The sequence below is a fragment of the Astatotilapia calliptera genome, chromosome 18 (genome assembly GCF_900246225.1).
Source record: "Astatotilapia calliptera chromosome 18, fAstCal1.2, whole genome shotgun sequence".
Lineage (NCBI taxonomy): Eukaryota > Metazoa > Chordata > Actinopteri > Cichliformes > Cichlidae > Astatotilapia > Astatotilapia calliptera.
This window is the reverse complement of record NC_039319.1, coordinates 16,818,500-16,840,971: the sequence shown is the minus strand read 5'-3', so window position 1 is coordinate 16,840,971 and position 22,472 is coordinate 16,818,500. Positions and strand designations below refer to the sequence as shown.

Genomic DNA, 22,472 nt, shown 5'->3' with positions numbered 1-22,472 from the left:
GTAACATATAATATAATTCTAATAATAATGGCCCAACATATTGCTCCAAAACTGTTAGCACCCCCTTACTGCAGTTCTGTTTCCTTTGCGGTCTCTGGACCTAACCACCTGATGCGTCATCTGCCTCAGTATAGTCTACTCACATGTTTTTTTCACTTCCTGCAAGATTTTTTTCTTTTACACTGAGAAATAATTTTTTGCAGGTGGGAGGATTCTCAGCTTTAGTGACCAGTGCCCCCTTTGCCCCCTTGAGGATATACCCACCGTATTGACGTCATTGATTGGTGCAGTTTTGAGGACTGGCGCTGCAGCCTGTTGTAGTGAATGAAGCTGGTATCGTTTCACTGACTACTCATTTCCAGCCTGTGTGATAACGCACAAGGTAAGACGAAATGTATTGTAATTAGCTCAAACGAAAGACAAAATTCTCAGAAATGTAAGTCTAAATTGTGACAATGTTGACTTCCATTTGTTATGAAAACCACCAAACCTGTAAAAGTTTATTTGCAACTGGTTGACCTGCTGGGCTGGGAGACAGGCGCTGAACGATCTTTAGATGCTCTTTGAATAGCATTTGAATAGCATGCAAAAGTTTAAGTGAAACTGAAAAATGGTGAAATTCATACAGAAAGACTGGATGATTTTTCAACACTAATATCACAAAGATTCAGCTTTTCATCACTCGTTAGGGGTGCATTTTCCTTTTATCTGATTTCGGTTAGGACATATTCCATCCCACCGCCGTCCTGCTTAGATAAGCGATAAAAACATAAATGGATATAATTCTACAGGCTACACTCCATTTAAACTTACCTAATTTACCCTAATTAATTACCCTTAGTGCTTCTAAATGATGCTATCCGTGTTTGTTCAAACCACCTGCCTTATCTCTGAGAGAAGAAAAAGGGGGGAAGCATGGAGAAGTTTAACAGTGCAAACTCCTCTCTGTTCTTAGGTGAGTAAATGTGTGGGAGGTGATCGTTTGAAGCTCCCAAAAAATCAGTGATAAACAAGACGGGTTTGCAGTTTTGTGAGCTAATAAAGCGTATATAACGGTGCGCCTCTGTGAGGTTTGCGCCTTTACGCACGGAGCTGGATTATAATTACTGCTTTTATCCGGCCGTGCCTCAGGCACATCTGTGATCTGTTAAGGACAGTAACTTGAGCAATACTTGAGCTGCAGGAGGCGGCTATATTTTGATGATGTTATTTTGATGTACTTTGGATTTGATGAATCTCTGCTGATCCATCGCTAAATTTGTCTTTTCACGTGTTCCAGCCGTTTGCAGTTTCACAAATGAAAGGTACACACGCCAAATTATGTATTGTCACTGCATTCATATTAAAATAATAATTAATGAATAGTTTATGGACATTAATTATTTTTATTTTATTTTCGAATAACCTGATGTAAACCTTAAACGTTACACACTGTAGGTTTTTGTAGCACAACTGCCATCTAGCGTCAGACTGTTGTGCTTGACATGAACAGTAAACATCAGGATTGCATGAACACAACCACTATTATTATTGAGATTGTTTTAATTGCACATATTAAGGTTCGCAGAGAAAAGTAGAGCAGTTCTGCAGTGTTGTTCACGGGTCTGTTGGAGATGTATTTTCCTGATACACCTTATTTATTGACCCTGATTTCATCTATTGATTTAGACCTGTCGGTCACTATCTGATTTTCGTTGCTGAAGCAGAATGGATGCATGAAAAATGGGAGTGCTGATGATACTGGCAGCTTATACAGGCATGTAAATACACAGGTCCTCCAAATATTTTACGATGCTGAAAAGAATTACACAGCCATGCATTTTGTTATTGTTTTATTAGTCCCCTCTGACACAAGCTTATGAAAGACATAATTCCATATATGTATATGAAACAGCTTTTTTTTTCAGTTGAAGAACATTACATGTGTATAATTAATCTTACATTTATAATATAAATCATTGTCAATGTTTTAATGTGACAAAATTCAGGGTCTCTCTCTAGATTTATTCCATGTTACTGTTTAAGTTCCTTATTTACACATCAAATGTCATCATTTGTTTGAAATCTATCTACTTTACATCCAGATGTTTAATCAAAACATGTACTAATTATACCAATTGCTTGTTTTTCTTCTATGAGCTTTTTAAAACTTAAATAGTGAAATACTTCAAAATAGTAAAAAAAAAGTATTGAATATTTTTTTAATTTTCAAATGAAATAATGAAAAATGTAAATAATCAGATGAATATAATGAGATAAAAAGTACACTTGCCTGTGTAGGGTGGTAAGTATAAAGAGCTATGAAACTGCAATACCTCACATTATGGAATTACAGTAAATGTACCTGGTTCCATTCCATCACTGGTGGTCTGTGGAGCTATATAGTAATTAGTCCAATGTGCTAAAAGCTCCCCTGTGTTGACATGGCTCTTTCTACCTGGGCCCGTCTGCTCTGAGCAGTTAGTGTAAGAGCTACTTTAAGGTAATGTGTGAAAACCATCTACTTATTGCATTGAAAGACTAAAATATTTGATGTGAAGTTCTACAAAAACATCACAGTTTTGGATACATTTTTCATAAGACACAATCAGAAGGTCTGAAATTTCGCACATGCAATATGTGAGAACAGTTAACAGAAAAGTTTCTAAAATCTGTTTACAGATGGGGTTGTTAAATGAAGACATTGCATTCCACTCTAGCATACCGGCACCACTGGATATAACCGTGGCCGTGGTCTACTCTGTTTTTGGTGAGTTAAATCTAGTTTACAATACTATCAATGAGTTTTCTCTGAGTTCTGCTCAAGCTGAAATGAATAGCAGCATGAAGCAAGGCATCCTGCAGCGAAGCCTTGCAAGTACACTTTTATTTTTAACTGTGTTACTGTGTGTTATGCATTCCACTTCCACCTATATATACCCACACCCACTGTGTACTCATCCATCTGCATTTACTGTTTGTATCACAGATGTCATACATGGTGTGTGTGTTTTTTATATATATATAGAACCAGTGATTTTGTCAGTATTAATGAAGATACTCTACATTTAATATTTTACAGAATCATCAGCAATTCTATGTATTTGTATATGTTGCTAGGTAAATATGATAAAGCAGTATCCAGTGTTATGCCTGTAAGACAGTAGAAGTGTGAGTTTCTTATTATTCTGTAGATCCATAATACTTTGAAAGTTATATATACACTTTGTGGCCACTACTGTTCATGTGCTTGTTCGTGCATGTAGACATGATGAAGATGAAGATGAACGGCTGAAATTCAGACCAACCATCAGAATGAGGAAGAAAGTTGTTTTAAATGGTTTTGAATATCACATGGTTGTTGGTGCTGGACAGGCTAGTCTGAGTATTTCACAAACTGCTGATCTACTGGGACACAACCCACACAACCACCTCTATGGTTTATGAAGAATACACGGCATGTTGAACCTTGAAGCAGATGGGCTACAGAAGCAGAAGACCGCACCGTCACTCCTGTCAGCTAAGAACAGGAACACTGCCTGATCTGATAAGTCTTGCTTTCCGCTGCAACATTCAGATGGCATGGATGGGTCACAATTTAGCATAAAGAACATGAAAGCATGGATCCATCCTGGCTTGTATTAGATACTGGAGGTGGTGTAATGGGGTGGGAGATTTTGTTCTTGGGCCTCTCAGTACCAACTGGCCATCGTTTAAACTTCACAGCCTACCTGAGTATTGTTGCCGACCATGTCCATCCCGTTATGAGCACATTTCCTGATGGCTGCTTTCAGGCGGATAAACTGCCATGTCAGAAAGCTCAGATCATGTCAAACTGGTTTCTTGGACATGATCTGAGCTTTCTGTACTGAAATATCCTCCAATGCGATCAAACTAGTAGAGCACCTTTGGGATGTGATTGAATGGGAGGTTTGAGCACATCATGCTGGTGCTTCGTTGTAGTACACTTTATCTAGTACACTTTGTGTTGTGTTTGTATTAATGCACTTTATGTATTTACTTTATTATGTGGCTTTATGTTTTTTGGACAGATATAAAAGTCATATCTAATGTATTCTAGGCAAAAAGCATATTATCCAGTATGTTTGTCTTGTTTTAAACGGACAGCGAATTTGATGAAGCAATTTCTGAAAAGTCAAAACAAAATCCCTCCCATTGTCACCATCAAATCAGTATTTTATTCACATTCAGGGTTTTTGTTCTGGTTTATTTTTGCAGGAGTATGTTCACTATTTGGCAACAGCACACTGTTGTACATCTCTTACAAGAAAAAGAACGTCCTGAAACCCGCTGAGTACTTCATCATCAACCTTGCTGTTAGCGACTTGGGCCTGACTCTGTCCCTCTACCCCATGGCGATAACTTCAAGTTTCTACCACAGGTACAAAACTTGGCGCCTACTCCTTCTCAATCATTGATCTTTGAGCTATATCTTTGCTTTGAGCTGTCCTCTTTCTCACGCCCTCCCACACAGGTGGCTGTATGGGAAAACGGTGTGCTCCGTATACGCATTTTGTGGCATGTTGTTTGGCATCTGCAGTCTGACCACTCTAACCCTGCTAAGCATGGTGTGCTTTGTGAAAGTATGTTATCCGCTCTACGGTAAGTCTTCAAAGAGGCTGTTTTTGCTCAGTGAAATGACACGGGATTAACTACCCTATCCCCAAGTGGCTGAGTGTTGATTTATCTGTGGAAGGAAATGAGCCCTCTGTAAAGCACTGCACATTAGCTTTTCTTTGTTAAGTGACAAGTCAAAGGGCTGTGCTCAATAAGTACTGCTTGTGATGTTGGTTAACACTGCGCAGCTGGGTTTTCTATTTGGTCCCCATCCCAAAAAAGTGCATTTCTTTCAGTGCTGGGACAAAAGTAATTTTAAATTTTAAAGTATGAGCCTACAAATAGAGATATTCACATAAATTGCTTTAAAATTGTAATATTTAACCTTGCATATTTAAATAAGTGCTTATTTTATTTTCAGCACTGACAGACATAATATCTGCGTAGTATATAAGGCTGACGTAACATCACTCGTCATTTGATGAACTTAGATTGCTTTAGAGGGCTCATCTTTTGTCTTCTGCTGCAGCTTAATGAGGCCTCGAGTCACCTAACCTCTTTATGTTCTACCTGAGCTCCTGTGGAAATTAGCAGTCTGTATAATTACCCAATGTACTTTTACTACTCCAGTGAAACTGGTACAGCCTACTTATCACCAAACTAAAATTAAAAAAAAGACCTGTAAAATGCTGTGGATATGCACAGAACCTTCTCTGGGGACTGAGCTCTCTCTGAAAAATGTTTAACCATTTTCACTTCTTAAGAAACAGGCCATTGCCAATGAATGAGAATAGGCATAATTAGCCTCCTGGAAGGAGAACTGGCATTCCTGTGAGGCGCTCTTTCAGCAGACTGGCTTACAAGCCTGTGTAGAGATTGCAAAAATTTGAACTTCTTCAGGTTGCCTTATGTTATCTTTTAACAGTAGTCCAATCACTGTCTGTCAGTTGCAGAATGCAAAGGAATGCAACATAATAAAAACACCTTTCTTGGAAGTCCAAAAAAGCCATTGGGAAAAGCTAAACACTTGTGAATTCAGATGCAGTTCTTCAGCACTATGCTGTATATTAACTAGATTATGGAGTATAAGCATCTTAGAGCACACAGAGTATTTTTCACATGGTAAAGCATCATTTACCATACTATCATTTAAAGTATAAAAATGCACTGATCCACAAATGCAGTTGTGTGTCATAAAGAATAACTCACATTCACATCATAAAATATTAACACAGTCTGTTTTTACAGGAAACAGGTTTAACTCTGTTCATGGCCGTCTGCTTATTGCCTGTGCTTGGGTCTACGCCCTGCTGTTTGCATGCTCCCCACTGGCCCACTGGGGGGAGTATGGACCAGAGCCTTACGGCACTGCCTGTTGCATTGACTGGCGCCTGTCCAATCAACTCAGCACAGCACGATCTTATACTGTGGCACTGTTCATCTTCTGCTACATCCTTCCATGCTGTGCTATCTTAGCATCTTACACAGGAATCCTGGTCGCAGTGCATGCATCTCGCAGAACTATGGAGCAACATGCATTGAGGCCGACTCACATGAGCAGCATCCAGATAGTTATTGTTAAGGTGGGTTAAGGTAAACTTCACTTAAACACTTCTGTGGACTGCTTTACCATGTTCTCCCCATAATGTGTGTTTATGTGTTTAAATATGTTATACTGAATGATTATACAGTGCTCGCCAATCACTAAGTAATAAGTAAAAAATTAAAGATGTAGTCAATTTATTCATACCTGCAGTTTTTTTTCACCTGCACTTTCAATTTTAAATTAAAGTGCAGGAAGACAAAAAAACGTGCATAGTGTGATCACCCAGTTATTGGTGGAAAGGCCAGGGTTTATGGGTAGCTTATAAAAACACTGCCTTAGAGAGAAGAGTCCTGTTTAGAGTTCCTCGCCTCGATTTGTTGTAGAAATTGACAGTGACCTCAATATATCTCCCTCATGATGCAGTTTCTCATTAAGAGAGAAGTTCTGTTTTCACTGTGATGGATACTGCTGCCTTTGCTGATTAATCATCATATTCTCTTCTCTGTAAGAACATCTGAGATTCTTTTTTTTTTTTTTAAAAACTCATCATGAGGAGTGAGAAGAATGCTTTTTAAATCTTTGTGGCCTCTGCATGTTCTCTTTTAAATACAAACTGTTCATATGGGGGTATAGTGGTAGATCTCCTCACCCAGCTTTTTTCTTTAAATTTGTTTTTTGTTTTTCTTCCACCACAGTCTAGAGAGAATGGCAGGGGGTGTCAAAAGCACAAAATTAAATACAGGGAAGGCCAGCAGTGATTGCACAGGCTCACAAAAACACATGGAAGAAAATCTCAAAATGTAAAAGTGTGTCTTCATTTTCTTCCAAGGACACCATTATTCAAATTTGTTTTTACAACAAATAGCCGTTTGTTTCCAGTGCTGTGAAATAGTATTTGCTCCTCATGATTTTGTAGGTTTTTGTAAGTATTTGTCATACTTAGTGTCATGAAACCAGCTGTGTGCAGGCAGGAGAGAACCCAGAAGCAGACTCACGGAAATGGGACGTAACTCAAAAAACAGCTTTATTTACAGAAAGGGGAAGTAAACAATACAAAACTAAACCATATTTTACTGTTGTTACTGTCTTCCTTTTCTGACATGCTGGGTTACTCTTATGCAGTAATACGACTCAAACCTTCAAGAAAGCTTAGCTTTTGTCTCATCAGCCCACAGTCCAGTTTTCCTTAAAGTCTTGGGGACCAACGAGATGTTTGTTGGCAAATATGAGACGAGTCTTTGTGTTCTTTTTGGTCAGTAGTGGTTTTAAACTTGGAACTATCCCATTGATGCCATTTTTGCCCAGTCTCTTTCTAATTGTTAAATCATGAACTTTGTAACCCTTTCAGGATCTTTTAGCCTGCTTCACTCTGTCACACATATTATATTTAAGTGATACAACCTGTATTTAAGTGATTTCTTCATCCAGTATTCTGACATAAGGTAATGTTTTTCAGATAGTTGGGAAAGTTGACAAGTGTTACAGTTGTGTTTGTTTTTTTTTATTAATTGGATTTGGTGAAAAGAAATGTTGAATTACACTTTCTGTGTTCTTTCTCCTGCTAGCTGAGTGTGGCTGTCTGCATTGGTTTCTTTGCGGCATGGAGTCCATATGCTGTCGTATCCATGTGGGCTGCCTTCGGACACATCGAAAACATTCCTCCCATGGCATTTGCCATGCCAGCCATGTTTGCAAAGTCCTCCACCATCTACAACCCGATCATCTACCTGATGCTAAGACCAAACTTCCGCAGGATGGTATGCAGCGATCTGGGTGCACTATGCCAGGTCTCTATGAAGGGCTGCATCTGCAGCCAGTGCCAAGTAAAGTGCTGCTTAAAGCCAAAGATCAGGGTCAGACTTCGTGCAGTCCACAGACAGACCATTCACTTTGCTTCATCCAACTCTGCTGCTCAACCACCAATAGTGACATTAAAGGGTCAGAGCTGTGAGAAGGGCAAGGATGTGTTTGAGTGCTTCAAACACAGCCCTCAAATATTTGGTGTCACTAAGCCAGCTGCCAGTAGAGAGTTATCACAAGATCGAGACATTCCAGTTCCTCTAACGCACGTGCAGAACGCAAAAAGTGAGTGCCGAAAAGAGAAATCCCTTATAGCCACCTCATGGGGGAAAAGAACTTTAGAAACGAATAATTTCTGTATCAATCTGGAGATGGTTCAAAGGCATGCAAAAGTGGCCTGGCCCTGATATTTGTTTAGATTTGTGAGCTTATTCACAAACTGTATCAATATTTTCAGGCATTAATGATACATACCTGAAGTGTTTGAGCAACAACCATGTCATATATTTATTTATTTATTTATGCTTCTTTAACTTCTCTTCCTATTCATGAAAAATGTGCCAAGTTGCATGGCTCGGATGACTTTCTTGGGGGGATTCCACCAACTGAAATAACTTCCCAGGGAAATTTATCAGATACTTTGAAGGTATTCACTTTTTAGGTGTTGCTCTGGGTTTCAGTGCAGCTAAATATGTAAAATACATTAAAATATTCCTCCACCTCAAACACTCTTCCAAGCACTGATGGAAAAAACACGCCTACATTTCGATTCCACATTGGCTAGGTCAGACGAGTGGAGTCTCTCTGTAAATGTTCAAAATCATCATTAATTCATTTCTACTTTCTAGGCTTTACATATCTAGGATTTGTTGTTCATATTTGACTATTCTTCTGGCTAACAGTGCCCTCCAGTTAAAGGTGAAATTATGCACTCTAAGAGAAGTGCTATGCAAATAGCTGCCAGCCTTTTACTATTAAAATATTAGTCATTTGTTCCAGGTAGAAGAAAAACTTTAGTTTGACCTTTGGAGATTCAGCATGTATGACACACCCAACTTATTACTTTAGCATGTTTGGGAGGCATTTATTATATTATACTACGTATCATTATCCCATAGCAATATTGAGTTAAGCTATTTATAATCATGGCTTTGTGTATAAAAGGTATTTTGTGATTTGCAAGGTAATCGTTTTTCCTTTGATTATTTATCACAGCAGCACACCCCTGTGTATAGATAGAAACTGAGAGTCAGCACTTCCTTTACTGTAACATTACAAACAGTGTTTACACTGACCACTTGCAGGTACTGTAATAGTGGATGGTGCTTTGTGAATTATCTATGTATGTGATCTAGAAAATGAAATATTTGTGCATAATACTGTTTTTAAGTTATTATACAGTCTAACTCAATAACACAAACTTCAAATCAGTCTGAGTAGAGAATACTCAATACTCAATATTTTATGCAACAATATTTTTTTTTACTTGTATATACTCATGAGCCACTTCATTCGGTGTATATGTATTCAACTGCTCTGTCATGCAAATACCCAATAAGCCAGTCACATGGCAGCTATTCAATACATGGTCAAGTCAACGTGCTGAAGTTTAAACTGAGCTTGAGAATAGGAGAGACAGGTGATTTTATTTGGTTTACAGAGTACGGTCTGAAAAAGAGAAAGTATCCAGTGAGCTGCAGTCGTTTGGGTGAGAATGCCTTGTCAGAGGAAAATAGCTGGTCTGCTATGAGCTGACATTATGGTAACAGTGACTTCTTGTTAAAACCAAGGTATGCAGAAGAGCATCTCTGAACACTGAAGCAGATGGCCTTATCATACTGTGTGTCACTCCAGCTAAGAACAGAAAACAGGCTACAATTCACACAGGCTCACCTAAATTAAAAAATGCATCCATTTATGAGCACAGTGAACCCATCTCCTGATGCACCATGTTAAAAAGCCCAGATCATCTCAAGCTGGTTTCTTGAACATGACAGTGAATTCACTGTATTCAAATGACCTCCGTAATCACCAGATCCCAATCCAGTAGAGCACCTTTGGGATGTGGTTGAATCTTTTCTGTAAAGGTAATGTGAATCTGAATCTGGACAGTTACTCAGGACCAAACAGACCATTTACATAAAGCTTCGTTTTTAGATTCATGGCTGATGTTCCTTTACATGAGGTCATCCAAGGACTCTACAACAACTTCATCTAAATAAAATATTGTTGTTGGGTTCTTTTGCTCCCTCCCATGTTTTTCCTTTTATGTCCTGTGTACATAAGTACATAATCAGATAGTCTACAGACCCAGAGAGCACTATTTAAACATCATCAAATCTGAAACTAAATCTGCATTTGTATGTAATATAAGTATGTATATGTGCCTTTGTAGCTCAGAGCGTTATCACTAAACCATCAACTTCAAGGACTGATGTTCTTTATCTAATAAACTCCCCATAGAAAAAAATTCTGATTTGCAAAAGTACACTAGCACCATGTCGGTAATTCATTAAAAAGTCCATCAAAACACGAGTTTGAATTTCTTTTGGCTTTTTATAGTCTGGATTGCTCAGTTCACTCAGAGATCACTCAGCTCCAATGATTTGTCTCACAATTTTTTATTGTTAAAAAAATGACCTGTGTCTCACATCTCACCATGTATCCTGGCAGTTTGCCATATAACTGGCATTGATATCGGGTATGACGGAAAAATAAACACACACTGGGGGCGATCGTGGCTCAAGAGTTGGCAGTTCGTCTTGTAATCAGAAGGTTGCTGGTTTGAGCCCCGGCTCCGACAGTCTCGGTCATTGTGTCCTTGGGCAAGACACTTCACCCGTTGCCTACTGGTGGTGGTCAGAGGGCCCAGTGGCGCTAATATCCGGCAGCCTCGCCTCTGTCAGTGCGCCCCAGGGTGGCTGTGGCTACAGTGTAGCTTGCCATCACCAGTGTGTGAATGGGTGGATGACTGGATGTGTAAAGCGCTTTGGGGTCCTTAGGGACTAGTAAAGCACTATACAAATACAGGCCATTTACACAATATTTACTTGGAAGGAAAATGTGTTTTTCGGTGACATAAAGTATTGTGCAAAAGTCTCAAGCCACCTGTCAATTCTTTACATTTTGCTAGAAACAAGAGAACAGTGTAGAGCGATTTACTGAAACGTGCAAACATGGAAATACAGTATAGGAGGCAAAAACAGAGTTTATACAATTCTAATGATCTTAAAACCATGACTGAGATAGATTGCTGTAAACATCTGTAAACATCTCACTTGGTACATATTGATTTGAGCCACAAATTTTAAATTTGGTTACCCACTGATTTTCAACCCAGTTCTTGTGTTTCTTGTGTCATACCTCAGCCTTTTCTCCCCATTCATCTGGTGTAAATGCATATTTTTTAGGCGTGCCACAGTGTTTGTCCTCCATTTATTTAGTTTGCTCATATTTTTTTAAGGACAGACGCCACATCATACTGAGATGTAAGTTTTCAGCTAACTGCTCTTTGGAAATCCCCTTGTTGGTGCAAAAAGCTATTTTATGCCTGTCTAACTGCTTTATCTTTGGTCTTTTTCACAGACCCAGCTAAAATGTGAAAAACAAGAATTTGTTTTTGTTGCAAGTAAAAAAAAGCACATGTGCCTAAAGATACAACTAAAAATAGTTTCTTTCCTAGGGTGTCTGTTATGTGTAGACACAACACTTGCTCGTCCCTTGTGTTAGGTGCATTTCTTTTGCTTGAATTATTCATTCTGTAGAGTCAGGTGACTTAAAAAACAAGAAAAACATTCCTCTGAAAGTGGTCGGCTACAATGACTGAACTGAAAATGAGTGAAAAACAGCCCATGGCAAAAGAAACACATAATAAGACTTTCAGAAAGCCTGGAGAGCTACAGCTCAGGACAAATCTTTTCACGCACAATATGAAGAGTGGCTCAAGAATATTGCACAGTACTGCACTGGAGAACGACACACTTAGAAATTAAAGCCTGTTGCTGTTTTAAAACATATGATATAGTGACCGCTCGGGACTAGTTATCAGTAACTAACTTCATAAACATATTTGTCAGAGGATAACAGCTGTAATGAATATGATGAAGACTCTGCTAGACTAAAAAAATCATTCAAAGTTTGAAAAAAAGGAGGGTTTTTTCATACATGGAGTTCTTTTGTAATGCTGAAATGTAGTTTGCATGAAGATGAAGAAAAGACATTTGACATACAGACCCTCAATACTGTCTCTAACTATACACACACACACACACACACACACTGTCTTTGGCAAGACGCTATAATTCTGACGGAGAGAAAGTAACGTTTCAATCCAAAATGCTTATTATGTTTGAATGAATCACTTCATTAACATTAAAAGAATTGAATCACCAACTCACGCGTACTTTTGCTTTACCGTCATCAGATTAATGGTAGCAGTTTGGCTTACTCGTGACAGCAAACGTTTTCATTTGTATTTCATTGTTCCTTATGACGTTTTGCTGATGATGTTTTCAGCTTGTCACAGGCTCATTGGCCTTACCTGTTCTGTGATTGTAGTCATTATGTTTGTGTTGGACTGGAATAAACGTGTGCCACACACCATTTGACAGTCCCTGTACATGAATTCATTATTCTGTTAATGTGCACAAACCCACTGGCTTCTTCATACCAACCAAAACCCAACAACCTCGAAACAGTTCATATTCAAATTTAAACCTTAGCCTGAAATGAATATTTAGAGACTTGTCACCATATAGAGCAATACAAAAATCCACAATTTCATGTTAATATCTTCTTAGCAGGCGAAGCTATATCACAAAGGCATTCAATTTCATCGAAACAGTGTTTAGTAACTTGTCAAAGACTATTTCCTAAGAAAGTTTAAAGAAAACTTAATGACAGTTTTCTTTGCTCACAGAAAACTGACATTAAGCTCTATGTTTATCATTTTTGAAAAGCAGAGAAATGTATTTCAGATGAGGTGATAAGTTTTCAGTGTGTCCACCTCTACTAAAATGATCCTTCAGGCTCAGAGCCATGAGCAGAGTTTATAATTGCGGCCACCGTAGATGATAAATCAATCAGAGAACATGAGACACGTCAGTTGCTGTAAGGTTTATCCCAGTGAGGAAGACGAATTGCAGAGGTCTAGTATTTTCTGGATGACATCTACCTTTATGTTTCCGTCTAGAGCTCGGCAAAGCTTCCCAACTGTACACCCAATACAGCCCTCCTTCATTTTCCAGCGCTCCAGCATCTGGTGCACCATTTCTGGCAGGCCATCACGATAGCAATCATGCTCTATGGTCTCTATATCCACATTGGTCAGACCCAAACGCCGCGCACAGCGCTTCCACTTGGTCCCAATGTTTTCTCTCAGCACGTCCAGGTGCTCCTCCATCACAGGATGGTCCTCTAACGGAAACACAAGATAAATATATTACAGAGGTGCCAGCAGCAACAGAATATGCTGCATCCAGCGAAAGAAAGTAAAGTTTTATGAGGAAGGAAATGCAATATGTTTGTTAGAACTCAAGGAAACACAAAATGCGTTTTGGTGAATACAGTACTGTGCAAAAGTCTTGAGCCACCACTCTTTTATTTGTATCTTGCTTCCAAGGAGCCAGGAGTCATTTTTAAAAAGTGGTCTTGATCAATAGTTCTCCAGGCTTTCTGACAGTCTTTCAAAGTTTTTCTTTGGACACTGGCTGCTTTTTTCACAGATTTTCATTGCATTCCTTGTACCTGACCGTTGTCAGAGGAATCTTTTTTCTTTAAATGAACCAGTGCTGTGTCTCCACTAGGGCTGCCACAAACGATTATTTTGATAGTTGACTAGTCACCGATTATTTATGCGATTAGTCGACTAATCAGATCATCATCCACTGGACGTAAAACTACAGCTTATTGCACCAGCAGCATCTGCTCTTATATAACTATCATTAGCTTACAGCTTTAAGCTTTTAAGGTGCTAACTAAAAATAAAGACAAGATGATAGTTTATTCAATTTTAATGAAATTTGCAGATTGTTTCGGTAAAGTTTAATAAACTCCTTGCTATCTAAAATATAACAGGACAACGGAGTATATTCTCCAGCATCTCACACTTCTGATAATCAGCTGTCTGCTTGACATTTATTCAGCTGTGTAAAAACTATAACTTTAATCTCAGCCAAACCGATTTACTCAGGAACAAATAAAATACAAAAAAAAAAAAAAAAGCCAAACAACAACATTTTTAATTTATCTAAGTGACTCATATATATTTAACCTGAGTCGCAAAAGACGGAGGTGGGTTTGAAAACAATTTGCCGGGAGTCCGGTGTTCTCACGGCGCTAGTGACCTAGCCCCCGGCTAGCTATCGAGCTAGTGGGTAACAGACGTCTCCGAAAACGTCGGAGCGCTTTTGAAAATATGTGGTGTCCTGATAAACTGAGCCGACATTTGAGGTTTACACAGCTACATTCTCGCCTGAAAATATGTTAAACGTTTATTTTGTGACCCAGAAAGAATAATAAGAGTAATATTAAAACTAACTAGCTACCGCCATTGTTGGAAACTAAGCTGGGCCGCGCTATGAATTCTGGGACACAGCTGCTTCTTCTTCTTCGGGGTTTAACGGCAGCTGGCATCCTTGTACATGCTGTGCTGCCATCTTCTGTTTCAGTCCGTTATTACACTCTTAAATCCTGCTATTATTCCTGCGTCTTTTGCGATCTTACAAAGCTTCAAACGACACGTCGACTATTAAATCAGTTGTCGACGATTTTGATAGTCGACGTAATCGTGACTAGTCGACAAATCGTGGCAGCCCTAGTCTCCACAAAGCTTATTTCAAATTGTATTTCTAGGTTCTTTGTTACTAGCAGTCTGTTCCAAAAACACATCATTTGTTCACATTTTCTCCAGTCGAATTGATGAAAAATGCCAACAAACAGTATTTTTGCACAAAAAGATGTTTCCTAAAGACCTATTCTCTAAAACGTTGGCATATCTTGGCATTAAGGTTAGTTTAATTTAAGATATATTAGAGATAGAGATATATTAGAGCCATTCTCAATGAAGGAAAACCAGGAGACGAGGCTGAGGTATTCCAAATTACACAAGAACTTACTGGAAACCAGTGACAACACTCATATGGAGTGATGAATTCAAATGTTAAAGTTTTAATTCAGATTTTGATCTGCCATTCAATACCATCTGGAAAGCAACAGCTTAATTTGCAACAGCCTGAATTTTCAGCATGACAATGCATTACTGCAGTATAGGCCTACCTGGATAGAAAAACACTGTCATGGATTGAGGCAGTGTGGGATCATCTTGAGAACAGAAGAAAAGGCAGCAAACATCCAAAGAAGAGCTTTGAATGTACTTCGAGAACCCTGGAGAACTACTCCTCAAGACTACTGAAAGAGCTCAGTCAGAAGAATAAAGATGGTAATACCAAATACTGACCTTGTACAAACTCTATTATTGCCTTATATACTGGATTTCCTTTGATGTTTGCACGTTTCAATAAATTTCTGCACCTATTTACCATTTTTTTCTAGCAAACCATGAAGAAATGAAGAGTGGTTGAAGACTTTTGCACAACACTGTAACACTATATGCAAAAATATTTCATTGCTCACAGAAAAACTTAGAAGGGCAAATTAAAGCTTATGGGTTTCTAATGGTCATATGTGACTAGGGATGGGTATCGTTTAGGTTTTATCCGATACCGGTGCCAAATCGGTACTTTTGAAACGGTGCCGGTGCTCAAACCGGTGCTTAAAGAATGGAGAACACAAAATTGGTCCAAAAACCTCTCATGTTCAGCTGTTTTTTGTAAAAAGATAACAATGTTAGCCTTTTCTGCAGCTATGGGGCATATATGGTATCACTCTTGGCTGGAAGCAGTGCTTAAACAATGGAAAAAACACAAACTTTGTCCTAAACCTCTCATGTTTAACTGTTTTCCACTTTTTCTTTGGTCATTTTAGCCTTTTTGGCCAGGGTGAAGGGAGTATCTGCCATCAAACAAGAAGACAGCCGCATGTAGCTATGATGATGTTTGCTAGTTCACCTTACCTGCATTAATGTAATAACGTGGTTAGCCTACTCAACGTAAATTAGCTACTCACGCAGAGAAGAACTGCTGCTGCTGCCACCATCATCCGTCATCATTTCTGCTACACTGGCAGGGCTAGGGGCCAGGACTCTCCTCTTCGTGTTTTTGGGGGATGTTGCATAACAGGCAACCCACCCGCAGTAGATGTGCTCGGTGTGAGGTCTCGCAGCAAGCTATCAAATACGGCGCATTTCTGGGCTTTTAAAAAAAACGCTATGCGTCGCCAGGTGTTTCATCGGATTTGAGGTGTTACCTCCTTTGACAGTATCACAGTATCAGCTTAAAGCACTTGTTGCAGGCTGCTGAGTTTGCATATTTTGCTATGAAGTACAGCCAGACTTTTGACCGCTTCGCCTTGGACATTTTTAATCTGTAGCTCTGCTCTAACAGAACGTACGTACCTGGCCCCGCCTACTATCCTCGGAAACGTAAAATGATTGGCTAGAATCTAAAGTGTATCACAGCTCAGGAAAAAAAAGCACCGAAATAAAGCACCGAAATGTGCGCTGCTTTTCGGTCTGGTTACTACCGTTTATGTCAGATGGCACCGGACACCGGTACCCATCCCTATATGTGACCAAACTATCTCCGGGGTTTGGAAAGATGAGCCAATAAAAATAAAAATCACAACAACGTGTTCAACTACAGCTCTAGTAAATTAAAAGTGCATTTGTGATCTTCAGGCATGAAAAGTTCATAAACAGACAGAAATGTTATGTTTTACCATATTTCTGAATGCCTTCTTTGATGGGAGAGTTAGTTGAGCTGTTAGCAGATACAGATGACAAGCTAAGAGAGGGGTCATAACCTCTGATGCTCATTGTGTTGTTGCTTCCAATCTGAATCCCGCTGGCATTCTGAATGTAAAGGGGTCCTGGTCAGAAAACAAAAACAAACACACGTAAACACAACTGATCCAAAAACAAGGAGATAACACAAAAAGCTGGAGACACCCCTCAGGGATTAGATTCAGAATTTCTTCAAACACTTATGTTTTAATAGTACCCTGATCGTGCATCTGGCAACTCTTTGAAGTGGTCAAAAGATGTCCAGAGGTGAGGTCAGGGGCAGACGTATCAGACACTGGGTAAGTTGGCCAGGACTGCTGCCGGTCGAAGTGGGAGTGGGGATGTTGCTGGTTAAACACTGACAGAGAGGGTGTGCTCGAAGATATAGGTAAGGGGAATGGAGTAGGTGTGGAAGAGGTCTCAAAGGCACCTGCAGAGGGACGATACCAAGGCTCTTCCTGGTTTGCGGGCCGCAACGGCTCAGCTTTTGTCCAGGAGAGTACAGAAGATTTTTCTTGTTCTGGTTGCCGTGCAGAGTGATCCGAAATGCTGACGTTGCTTCGCAGGAAAGGATTTGCGGTATGGAAGGAGTTGCCAGCATCGGAGTGGTTCTCACAGTTATAACTGCCGTGTTTGTGGTACTGAAGCTCCCGATCCAGCTTCTCCTGCAACTCTGAAGGGCTGTTACTTGCCTTAGCATCTGTCTGAAGATGCCCTGGACATTGTTCATATTGGTTGCCATGCAGATCCTCGATACTGGCTTCAACTGGCACGGACACACTTCTGTCTGAACTTATCAACGGAGCGGGGCAATCTACAAGTTGAGGAGAGACAGTAAAACAATAAAGCTGCTCAAAGGTTTTCAGGATTTCTAAACAGCATTAAATGTAGCACAGAATGCAAAGGAGGGGATCAGAAAATATACAATGCGTTTTTTTTCTGACGACCGGGTTTACGGAGCACACTCACCTCCTGAAAAACTTTCAGGGCTCACTGATAAAGACTTCATCTTCTCAACAAGATCATCTGGGCCTTCGTATGAATTCTGCAATAATAAATAAATAAATTTTAAAAAACTAAAATTTTAATAACACTGTCATTAGGAAGATATGTTACACTATATATATAATGTTTGTTTTTATTAAAATACTGCTTAATGTCTGTGATTATTTTAAAAAAAAGATCACATATAGAAAATATTTATTCAACCTTCAGGTGAAGTAAATCTTCCTCTACAAGCGGTTCAAGGTTTTCCATGTAGAAAGGATGGAAGATGTTGTAGGCCTCTGCGAGACATTAAATAAGAGGAAAGAAAACTGACTCAACAAAACTCAACAAACAAAAGTGTTGCATTCACTTTATACACTCACTGGCCATTTTATTAGATACATCTGTTCGACTGCTCGTGAACACCAACAAGCAACTCGATGCATTTAGATGTGTAGACATGGTCAAAATGACCTGAAGTTCAAACTGAGGATGATTTAAGTGACTTTAAATCTAGTGTGTTTGTTGGTGCCAAAGTCTGTTTATTCCAGAAACTGCTGATCTACGGGAATTTTCATACACGACCAACTCTAAGATTTACATATGAACATGATCTAAACAAAGAGAAAATATTGTTATTGTATTGTATACTATTGATACTAGACCTCAGAGGACAATGGACAGACTGCTTTGAGCTGACAGGAAGGCAACAATTACTCAACAGCAAGATTAATTCACATAACCACTCATTACAGAAGAGCATCTTATCTGAATGCGCAACAAGTCGAGTCTTGTGGCAGATGTGTTAGAGCAGCATAAGACCACAGACTGAGTTCACTGCACTCAAACTGCCAGATCTCAGTCAGACAGAGCATTTGTTGGATGTGGTGGAACAGGAGATTTGCATCTTGGATGTGCTGCTGACAAATCTGCAGCAACTGTGTGATCCTATCGTGTTGATATGGACCAAAATTTCTGGGAAATGTACCTAATGAGTGTACGTGGTTTCATCAATGAGTGCTATTTTGCTTATAATTCACAAATACAAAAAGGAAACCTTTAAAAGTCGGCCGTTCCTCAGGATTGCGATCCCAGCATCTTTTCATGAGCTGAATTATTTCAGAAGGTGTGTCTTCTGGAATAAGATCCTCTGCCGGTCGGTCACCGTTACGAACACACTGGCTGATTTGGTCTTCACTCCTGGCATCTGGGCATAAAAAGATGCTTTCTTTAAATGCTGTATGCAGTGGATATGCTACATCTGGTAATCTTTGGCAAACTTTGGCATGTCATGATATCACAGCTCACTTGCATATGGCTCTTCCCCTGTGAGAATGACCCACACCACGATGGCAAAACTGTACACGTCAGACTTCTCAGTGGAGGGATTATGAATACTCTCCAGGTGCTCCGGGGCCATGTAGCTCAGTGTGCCAGCTCCTCTCACACCAGTCGATCGCCCCATACGGCTCTTCCTGCGAGATTCCTCCTTGGTGAGTTTACTCCACGTCTGGCAGGTGGCCAGACCAAGATCTGCAATCTGCAAGAAATCCTTCACCATGACTGTGAATGCCAGCAGACAGAATCCTACATGTGTCATGACCCAGAGAGTGTAATGTACCTTGATGTGAAAATCCTTGTCCACTAAGATGTTTTCTGGCTTGATGTCCTTGTGTATGATACTCTTTTCTGTGAGGTACATCATTCCCTCCAAAATCTCTAGAATGATTCTTCCCTTGATAGATATCGGCACACTGACCTGAAGAACACAGAGATTATAGTGTAATAATGCTCCAGTTCATGATAAACTGACAAAAGTGGAACTCTTTAAGGCGACACGCTATCGATGAAAACCACAAAAGCTGTGTTTGTTACAGGTATTTATTGATTTAAGCCTACTAACGGTCTCCAGCATGTCCAGAAGGTTGCCTCTGGGGATGAGTTCCATGACAAGAGAGCAATCTCGATCCTCCATAATCACACCCAGCAACTTGACCACTCGCTCATGGTTCAGGCTCGCCATGATCTTTCCCTCCTCCAGTAGCGATTTTTTACTCTCCCTGGAAAGTTTGTTAAATGTAATAAGAGAAAGCTTTTGCATAGGAAAACTGACAATGCGAGCATATTCTTACCGACTTCAACAACCCAATTCTGATATCTAAGCATGTGTGGGTGTGCAGTAACAGATAAGTAAGAAATATAGTCTTTAATTCTGTGTTTCTGTTACCATTTATAATCATACAGACAAGCCAGAGCAGTGATTCTGTTTCTAGTGCTACAGAAATACATTTATCATCTTATACTGATAGGGATTAAGATAAAGACAACATTTTTTTAAATTATGTTAAACATTTTTTTGGTATTTGGTGGAGCTGATTGAAAGTACTGAGGCAAGACTTTGGATTGGCACGTGCCTCACAGCGCATCTGAGATACAAACAATAAGCTGACAAGTAAAAATATAAGCAACAATTTTTATAATCACTGTTTATATTTTGTATTTATAAATACATAAATACAATTATAAATTCATTTTGTATTTATTTACATGCAGACTGTTATGGGGACAACGCACTACATTTGAAATTTTGTCTCAAAAGATAAAAAGTGAACAGATATTCTTCACAATTTAAAAAAAAAAACTAAATAGTCAATAATTAATAGAATAATTAATTCATGGGAAAGAACCGTTTTGTTTTTGTACAGTCCAGGCATGTCTCACAAGAAATCTTATGGCCTTGGATCTAGTAGCTAATTTAGTCTGTGTTCTTAGTGCTAGACTGAGTATTATCCCTAACTTTAAAACTTTACCCTTTATAGGAACGAGTTTTCTTTAAATTCGTGTATATCCGGATATAAAAACTGATTTTGGACTTCTTCGGCATTGAGCTGAATCAACCTGTCTCCATTTCCTTGTTCAAAAGGGAAGTGGTAGTGTCCAAGGTAGTGTCCCTTTTCACAGCACACTACCTTGGTATAGACAACCGTAATAACGAGTACATTCATTTACATACGTGTGTATTCATCTGTGTTATTATACTTTCTGCACGCTCTAAAAGTGTCTCGCTTGGTTGCGTGGAAAACTTCCCAGGACACATGATTCAAGTTATCGTTGGACGAAGGGGAATACCCTTGGGTAGCACATGCAGTAACATATTACAACAACTACAACAACTTACTCGTTGCGCAGACGTCCAGTGTACATAGTCTTTAACACCACCTGGCCCAGCGTCACATGATAACATAAGTAAACTTCTCCAAAACCTCCGTAATCCAGGGGTTCTTTTATAATGAGATCCGTCGACCTCATGTGAAGTGAGGACTCCGGCGCGGTGGCCATCCCTGGGAAGAATTCACAGTGTCACATCGGAAAAAACAAAAAACCTACAGCTCAAACAAAGCCGTGACAAAGCGCACAGGACACAGTTTAATTAGTGAATCGGCTAATCAACATCCGTAACAATCACAACACTGTGACAGAGGTCAGCTAACAACACAGGCTATCCCAAAGTGTCGGCATCTTTAACTGACTTACTTCCATAACTAAATGAATTACTCGGGAAACAAAACTGTAGGGGGAACACATCCATTCACTTCCAGTATCAAACAAAACAGTTACCGAAAATGTGCTGGAAAGGTCCAAGTAAAGCAGTTTATTTCTATTTCCGGGATTTCCTCGACGACCTACTTCAAAAGTGAAAAGCGCAAGATAAAAAGAAAAAAAAACTACAAGCAGGCTTATAAATCGATGACAGAAACAATCCAGGGGTGCTAGTAGATTCAACTATGTACTGTCGGAGATGCCTTTAACACAAAGCAGAAATACGGGATAAGATTATTAATCTTTGTGTGCGTTTGTCTTGTCTTATCTGTTGTGTTCACATTGTTTTTTCTCTTTCTCTTTCTTTTTTTTTTTTTTGGGGGGGGGGCAACACTGCAATTTTTGCCGATCGCTGTAAATCGTTGAGTGTCACGTTGGTGCCACCTAGTGGTGAAACTCTTTGAAGGAGAGGCCTGTTCATATTTCATGATGGTGACACTGATGAATCGCTCTAGCTGGATCTAAACGGCAGTTGTCATAGGAGGGAAAAACAACGTTCTCATCGAATTAAAAAATTAAGGTGTAAGCTAAGCTAAGTTAAGATGAGGACTTTGACGTTTTATTTTATTTTTTTTAATAATAACAAAAAACCCCAAAAGACAAGTTAATATGATGGAGTAATTAAAATGAAGCACTGACCGAAAAAAAAACAAGTTCATTGATAAATTGAATATTTATGCGAAACTAGAGCGGGAAACCACCTGAATTGTAGCCACTGACAATGTGGGCGATGTACTACAAGTAGGCCTACATTTTGGGCAGCCTATCTGTGAACGCCCACACTATAAATTCCTCCTTTTGCACACCAAAGCCACATCAAAGCAGTATCATATTTACCTGGCTCATATTGTCTCCATTTTATTGCCTTGCAAGTTTTTTTCTTCAACTTTTTTCTGTTAATTACATTTATTGGTGGTAATTGACACTTGAGGAGAAATGGAGTGCTCTTACCAACAATTAAAAGACAAAAACAAACTGGTGAGTGAAATGACTGAATTCAAGCTTAAATTCCACCTACTTATGACTGCTTGGAGATTCACATAGATGACCTTGTTTAGTGGCACAGTATCGGGCAGCGTTCTC

General features: G+C 39.3%; 2 protein-coding genes across 3 annotated transcripts; one reads left to right on the top strand and one right to left on the bottom strand.

The window, feature by feature from the left end:
* The first annotated feature begins 329 nt into the window (after nt 1-329).
* Nucleotides 330-9,271, top strand: opn7a (opsin 7, group member a). Its single transcript, XM_026150078.1, has 6 exons — nt 330-382; nt 2,662-2,749; nt 4,219-4,381; nt 4,475-4,602; nt 5,806-6,140; nt 7,669-9,271. The coding sequence occupies exons 2-6, from the start codon at nt 2,662-2,664 to the stop codon at nt 8,308-8,310; spliced, it is 1,356 nt and encodes a 451-aa protein (XP_026005863.1). The 5' UTR covers nt 330-382; the 3' UTR covers nt 8,311-9,271.
* A 1,713-nt stretch (nt 9,272-10,984) lies between these two features.
* Nucleotides 10,985-21,646, bottom strand: ripk1l (receptor (TNFRSF)-interacting serine-threonine kinase 1, like). 2 transcript variants are annotated; one of them, XM_026150671.1, is made up of 11 exons: nt 21,408-21,646; nt 20,968-21,130; nt 19,693-19,849; nt 19,411-19,548; nt 19,098-19,329; nt 18,847-18,996; nt 18,012-18,088; nt 17,772-17,847; nt 17,020-17,616; nt 16,739-16,888; nt 10,985-13,318 (listed from the first exon to the last, which is right to left on the bottom strand). In XM_026150671.1, exons 2-11 carry the CDS (start codon nt 21,126-21,128, stop codon nt 13,020-13,022), a joined length of 2,037 nt encoding a protein of 678 aa, XP_026006456.1. In that variant the 5' UTR covers nt 21,129-21,130; nt 21,408-21,646; the 3' UTR covers nt 10,985-13,019. The 2 variants fall into 2 exon arrangements, with proteins under 2 accessions (XP_026006456.1, XP_026006455.1); XM_026150670.1 differs by lacking the exon at nt 21,408-21,646 and adding an exon at nt 21,324-21,395.
* Nucleotides 21,647-22,472: the final 826 nt, after the last annotated feature.

What these genes read in the sequence shown, in the direction of transcription:
- ripk1l (XM_026150670.1), bottom strand. Translation starts at nt 21,378, where the DNA reads ATGGATGTGTTCCCCCTACAGTTTTGTTTCCCGAGTAATTCATTTAGT. An exon ending in TAATTCATTTAGTTATGGAA is followed by an intron (nt 21,131 to 21,323) that starts GTAAGTCAGTTA and finishes AATTCTTCCCAG; the next exon opens with GGATGGCCACCGCGCCGGAG. An exon ending in TTGCCAGATGCACGATCAGG is followed by an intron (nt 16,889 to 17,019) that starts GTACTATTAAAA and finishes TTTTCTGACCAG; the next exon opens with GACCCCTTTACATTCAGAAT.
- opn7a (XM_026150078.1), top strand. Translation starts at nt 2,662, where the DNA reads ATGGGGTTGTTAAATGAAGACATTGCATTCCACTCTAGCATACCGGCA. An exon ending in ACTTCAAGTTTCTACCACAG is followed by an intron (nt 4,382 to 4,474) that starts GTACAAAACTTG and finishes CCTCCCACACAG; the next exon opens with GTGGCTGTATGGGAAAACGG. An exon ending in TCCAGATAGTTATTGTTAAG is followed by an intron (nt 6,141 to 7,668) that starts GTGGGTTAAGGT and finishes TTCTCCTGCTAG; the next exon opens with CTGAGTGTGGCTGTCTGCAT.